This window comes from Lipotes vexillifer, unplaced genomic scaffold (genome assembly GCF_000442215.2).
Source record: "Lipotes vexillifer unplaced genomic scaffold, Lipotes_vexillifer_v1.1 scaffold3, whole genome shotgun sequence".
Taxonomy (NCBI): Eukaryota; Metazoa; Chordata; class Mammalia; order Artiodactyla; family Lipotidae; genus Lipotes; species Lipotes vexillifer.
The window spans coordinates 3,732,586-3,739,123 of NW_006783631.1; the positions used below are offsets into that span (position 1 = coordinate 3,732,586).

At 48.6% G+C, this 6,538-nt stretch overlaps 1 protein-coding gene across 1 annotated transcript in view; it reads left to right on the forward strand.

The window, feature by feature from the left end:
- Positions 1-3,477: 3,477 nt before the first annotated feature.
- The window catches only part of DBI (diazepam binding inhibitor, acyl-CoA binding protein), a 5,473-nt gene continuing 2,412 nt past the window's right edge, over positions 3,478-6,538 (forward strand). Inside the window, exons 1-2 of the mRNA XM_007456356.1 lie at positions 3,478-3,602; positions 4,656-4,773. Of these exons, the coding sequence (XP_007456418.1) occupies positions 3,594-3,602; positions 4,656-4,773 (127 nt within the window). The 5' untranslated portion in view covers positions 3,478-3,593. The remainder of the gene's footprint in view (positions 3,603-4,655; positions 4,774-6,538) is intronic.

Here is a 6,538-nt window from a genome sequence, read left to right on the forward strand (position 1 = left end):
ATACCAAATGAATATAATCCATCATTTGTGAATACTCTAACCCTTGCCTTCTAGTGAAGCTTTACTGTAAAGCTTTTCATTGATTTTCACGTTTTAATGGTTAGGTTACTCTTAGAAATTAGAGGTTTACTTTATACCAAGAAATATTAAACTATTATCCACACCTACTGGGCAAGAACTGCTTTCACCTGTTAATATAACTTGCCCGTCTGGCTTTCCACTGAGACCCAGCAAGTGAAGCCTGTGAGTAGTCAAAACTGGCAACCCAAGGATGTGAGGGCAAGCTGCAATAATGATAATGGCCTCTCCACTAACTAGGACGGTCAATCAGGCTAACGAGCTGGCTCATCAGGTTCCCATCTTCCCTTAACATATCAGGTGTTCTGTTTCCAAGGCTGGGGGTGTAACAAAGAGACTACATGGTCCTTGCACAAGAGTTCATCTACTTTAACCCACAGTTTCACATTCAGTTCTAATAAACTTAGTTTCTAAGTTCATGGCTGATCAGAAGGAATATGTTTCATAGAGAAAAAAGCACTCACTCTGTTCATTCACCCAAAATTTAAGTGCCTAACAAGGGCCAGGCACTTGGAGACGGAGCGCTGATTTATACACAGTGATCCCTGGCTTACGTAGGCAAGGGGGCTCAGACAGTAGAAGAGTAAACTAAAATAAAAATAAATGTAAATAAAATAATTACAAAAAATAATTAATTACAAACTGTGATTGTTGCTAAAAAGGATATAAACAGAGCCAACGAACTTGTCTTTTCACGGGATATGAAGAGCAATTTCCTTTCCAGTACTGTCAAAACGCAGAATTAAAAAATTCATACAATTTATTAACCCCAAATACACTCTAAAATTTACTTTTAAAAATTAAATCCCAGCTGCTGACTTGTTACCCTCTATGGTAAAAGCTGAATGGCATTTCAATTCCCTAGACTAGAGGTGGTAATGCAGGGCATAAGGCAGTATTTCCACAGATGGAGGTTACAAAAAATACGTCACTGAGAAGTGAGGGAAGGAAGCAGTAAGACAAAAAGCATGCCTTCGGGCTTCCCTGGTGGCGCAGTGGTTGAGAGTCCGCCTGCCGATGCAGGGGTCACGGGTTCGTGCCCCGGTCTGGGAGGATCCCTATATGCCGCGGAGCGGCTGGGCCCGTGAGCCATGGCCGCTGAGCCTGCGCGTCCGGAGCCTGTGCTCTGCAACGGGAGAAGCCACAACAGTGAGAGGCCTGCGTACCGCACAAAAACAAAAACAAAAACAAAACAAAAAAAAAAAAGCATGCCTTCAGCTATTTCAAAACTTGGCCTAGGGTGGACCCTCTAACAAGGAAAAACGCTCTTCTCCTCCGTGTCAAGATCACATAGCACCCTGCTCCCTGGGATCCACAATCCCTACTAGTTCCATACTTTAGTTGCTTTAAGCAACTTTTGGAGACTAACCTGGGCACAAAACCACCATGTGCAAGGTTGGTTTTTAAGGAAAGTGGAGTATCTTCCAAAAAAAGGAACCAACAAATCAACCCCACTTCAACTGGAGACTGCAAAGTTAATTTAAAACACTAGCCGTGCTCTCTGCAATGTTTAGCTCCATTCAAAACTCAATCACACCAGCCAACCTTGGAGGAATATAAACAAAATTACATTATCAGAGGTACCTAACCTTTTCAGATGTGCCAAACACAATAACCTCGTGTTAAAACCTACTGACTGGAAGATATATTTGACTGCAAATCTGACCCACACAGGGAATAATCTGAATTTCCAACAAGAAGGCTGTAAGCACCAGATGATGGGGCAAAAGTGAATCCAAGCTTCATCGGAGCCTAGGAGTGAAGACAGCTCTGAACTGTCATTTTGGAAGACACTCACATCTCTTACAATTCAAATGTAATTTCCCCAAAGTTAATTCCAAAATTTTTGGTAGTTTGTTTGGCTTTGCTTTCTCAAACAAAATTATTCATAGACTGAAGACTACATGTGTTCCCTGCTACTGCATCTCCGCTTCTTCCCTTTTCACAAAGCCTGACCTCTAATAAGTTAGGAACTTACATCTGAAAGCGTCTACCTAGGCTTTCTTTAGTCTAAACACCTCAGCTATAAATTAACGGCACCGGGGAGAGGGGGGCTGGGGGCGTGGATTTGTACTCCACTCATCTCGTTACAAATTAGGAATTGGAGAGGAATGGTCTCTCTTTTTTAAAAGATCTCCAGAGAATTATTTTCCATCAATTCCCTCCTTGCACCCAGCTCCTTTGTAACTGCTGCCACAAAATTCCCCCTTTGGGTCTCTTAGACATCACCCTCAAACTCTCCCATCCACCTGTGCTGCTCCGTTCTCTCATGGAGAATATCGGCCTCTGTAACAACCTTGCAAAGCTGCCCCCCTCAGTCTCCTCATTCTCTGCTCAGAAGCCTCTAACTTCCCATTTCACTCAGAATAACAGTCAAAGTTCTGCATCATGTAGCCAGCCTGCCACCTCCTTAACTTTCCAGCCTCATCTCCTATCTTTCCCTCACTCCCTGCTCACACATTTACACTAACTTTCTGCCTGGAATGCTCCCTCCTCTCCTTGAGGGGCTTTCTCAAATGTTACCTTCCCTTAACCCTCCACCCGCGCCCCCCCCCATGTAAAACTGCAAACTTCCAACTCCCTATCCCCCTAGCAAACTCTCTATTTAACTGATGTTATTCACTACTATCCCCAATGTAAGTTCCAGGAACGCAGGGATTTATCTGTTTTATTCACTGCTGTATTCCCAAGGTCTAGAACTGCGCAAGATACCCGACCATTCAGTACGCATTCATGAATGAAGGAGTCATTTACTTAACAGATATCTGCTGAGCACCTAGTCCGGGCCAAATTTGTTAAGTCCAGACAAATAAGGCACTGTCCCTGACTTTAACGCACCAGATGGATTACTGCACACAAACAAAACAGGACAGCAAACTACGGCCACCAGCAAGCCACAGAACGTGCCAAAAATTCAAAGGAAGAAGTCTGGGCTTCGCCCTTCGGGAACACAGTCCAGCTTCCCACCCTCGCGAGATTCTCCAGGAACCATGCCCAGAGGGCCTCTTCTGGTCCCCTGAGAGGGGTGGGGACCCTCGCCCTCCCCAAGCCCGAGAGGTTACTTGTCCAACGGTGCAACTTCCGGCCGGACACAAGATTTAATGAAACAAATTTTAAAACCTCCGCCCTTCAGCTTCCACCCCCTCTCCTCTGCCTCGCAGGTCACTCCCTTCAGTGGCCCGCGACCGAATCCTCTCCTCAGCCTGACAGCCCTCACAACAGAAAGCGCCCTACTTCCGCAGTCCCCACCTGCTCCCGGAGTCCCCTGCGGCTCCTCCCTGGTGCGCATGCGCGAGCAAACCCTCCTGCGTTGCGGAGAGGCAGGCCGTGAGCCGAGGCTGGGCACGCCCCTAGCGTACAGCTGGCTCCTGATTGGCTGCCTCTTGCTCTCCTGAGCGCTGTTGGGGAAGCCTGCGGCTGCGCCTCTAAAGGCGCTGGCAGTTGACTCTTGTGCGACTGCTTACTTCTCCTCGCCGTCTTCGCGGGCTTCCTGGAATCGTTGCAACGCCGCCGGCATGTCTCAGGTATAACGCGTGCCCAGCTTAGCTGCGAAGGTCCCACGGGGCGGGAGGCTGGCGCGGGGATCATCCCGCAGACACAACCCTGCAAGGTCTTTTCCTTCCGGCTCTGCTGTTCTTCCTGGACCCATGCCCAGCGCACTCTTTGGACAGAGAGCCCTGTAAGCGGAACTTTCCGTGTTTGGACTCCCAACACCGCTACTTAGCCCGCAACTTCTGGCAAGTTGCCCATGGGGAGGACTTCGCAGTGAAGCAGGAATTGGGGTTGGAGGCGAGGGTCCTAGGAAGACAGATAGGATGTAGTGGGTTACATGGATCGAAAGAGTAAGGGGACCGTGTGCCCCATCCGGAAGGACACGGCAGGAGTAGGGGCGCCATACAGAGTGGAAAAGCAAGGAGGCCGTGGTTGACAGCTTGGAGGTCAGGGAGTGTAGGGGCCGAGTGTCCGGCGTGAGGCAAGGGGAGGGTCACGGCGTGAGGAGGGGTGACCTAGAGGTCTTTCCCTTCTTCGACTATAGATGCTTTTCTGGGACCTAGCAGTGTGGGGCGACCTTTGGCTCCTCTACCCTCCCTCCAGTCAGGCACTGGGTCAGAGGTCGGCGCTGGATGCCTTCTCTCAGGGGGAGGGGGCCAGCGGGCTCTGGCCGCTGACACCGCTGCGCTCATGCCCTGTTCCTTTCTCAGCTGTTTCAGTCACGCAGTGCGAGCCCTATCCGCAAGTCAGGGCTGTCCTGGGACCCCGTGCTGGCCAGGGAGTTGGCCACGCTGCCTTTTCTGTGAAGGGTATGCCCACTGCAGGCAGTCGTAGCCTGTCTTCTTCACCTGTGTTTTCCAGCACCTGATACCTAGTATAGTGAGAGAGCCCAATGCATAGTTGTTCATCAAATGAGTGAACTGATGTGCTTCCCCTCCTGGTTTTGCAGAATCTTTCTAGCTGTGCTGTTGAGTTGAGGAAAGACTGCTTTTCCTCACCTGCACTGCAAGAGGAGTGCTGCCTTTCCAACCCCTCCATCCGCACTACTGTGCTGTATTCAGGCCTCTTCTCTCCCTCGACTTTAGGCTGAGTTTGAGAAAGCTGCCGAGGAAGTTAAGCACCTCAAGACCAAGCCAGCAGACGATGAGATGCTGTTCATCTACAGCCGTTACAAACAAGCAACTATGGGTGACATAAATACAGGTATGCTGAGGTTCATCAAATGAGTGAGGGCCGAGACTCATCAAAGCAGGCTCAGCAGCCTTGGGTGGTGCTGGAACTCTTAATCCCTGGGTGGGAACCTCACTCTCAAAACCACCCACAGCCCTCCTGCCCTACTCTTAAGGCAGTTCATGGGATTCCTGAAGTTTAAGCTGGGAGAGGTTCCCCAGAGATCATGTTCATGGATGGGGTTCACAGACCCTGCACTGTTCTTGGTTTCTTGGTGGCTCATATAGCAGTATTCAAATCCTAGTGTGGGAAGAACTTTATTCATTCCAGCATTTTCCATCTATTTGGGAGGAAGCAAAGATCCCAGCTTGGGAGAAATGTGCTCCAAGCTCTCAGATCAATAGTAGTTCTGTTGAACCATACTGCTTCCACCCCAGATGGGCAGGATCAAAGTCAGAGCACTTGGCAGCCAGGCCAAGCCTGATGGCAGGAGCGGAGAAGCAGCTGGCTTCCTGCGGCAGGTCAGAAGCGTTTTTGCTGATAGCAGTTCCAGATGACCATTTGGCCCCTGTCAAAAAATCTTGGTACAGATTTTGAGGCCTTGGTTTGGACCACCATATTCTGTAATCCTGTCTTTTCTGCCTTGAACAGTTTTCATTCTGCCCATAAGTTCCTGAAACTCAAGAGTATATGGCAACAGCACGATGCAGTCTATGAAAGGATTCAGAGGTGGTGGCCATAGTAGCGTAGAAGGAGGTCACCCCGCCCCTGTTCAGGAGGGCAAGCGTAGCCCCCAGTTCCACTGCAGTTGGGGTAGAAGGTGGAGCTGGTGGGCTGGCTGCTAAGGATCCTGGGCAGTGCCAAATCAAAGATTACAAGGTGGGCTTAGTTCAGAAAGGTCTTGTGGTGAAGATGAGTTTTACCCTGGGTTTATAAACTCTGCATCTTCCTAGGGAGGCAGGAGAGATGAAATGGGGGTGACCAGAATGGCTGAGAAGCTTTTCTGACAAACACAGTTTTCACAGAGACTGGCCTCTGTCCTGCTTTCACATAAGTATAGGTAGACTGGCTTGGGAATCTTATCACTTCCTGATTAGCTCACTCTAGGGCTGCACTGTCCAATACAGTAGCCACTAGCCACATGCAGCTATCTAAATTTAAATGGCAAATACTTAAATAAAACCAACAGTTCAGTCCCCAGTCACACAAGCCACATTCCAGGTGCTCAGCTGCCATAAGTGGCAGGTGGCCTCTGAGTTGGACAATGGAAATGTACAACCTTTCCATCATCACGAAAGGGCTGTTAGGATGTGCAGTTCTAGGATCCTGTTGATGATCCTGCAGGTGCAGTTTCGCTCAGGGATCCCTGGGAATGATTCCTTGCAAGCACTTGTGGGGAGACTTGATGTTTCTCAGACACAGTGGTCCAGGCTATGGGCACTGCGATTGCTCCCCTTGGCTTTCTTCTCAGTGTGGCAGTGAACGAGGTCAGTAGGGAAGTAGTAAGTGTGTTTTCCAAGTGCAACTGACAACAGGTCTATATGTGTAAAACCATGGTATAACTTAAAGGAAGCTTGCCCTCACGAACAGAATTCCCACAAAACAACAAGAAATAGACTAACAATTTGGTAGCAAAATGGGGCAAGGATATGAACAGACAGTTCACAGAAAAGGACGCCCAGAAAACTGATAATAATGTGGGAGAGAAATTGGGTGGGAAAAGTGGGAGGAAACTTTATAGTATTCCCCTTGTGGTGTTTGAATTTTTTTTTTTTTTTTTTTTTTTTTTTTTTTTTTG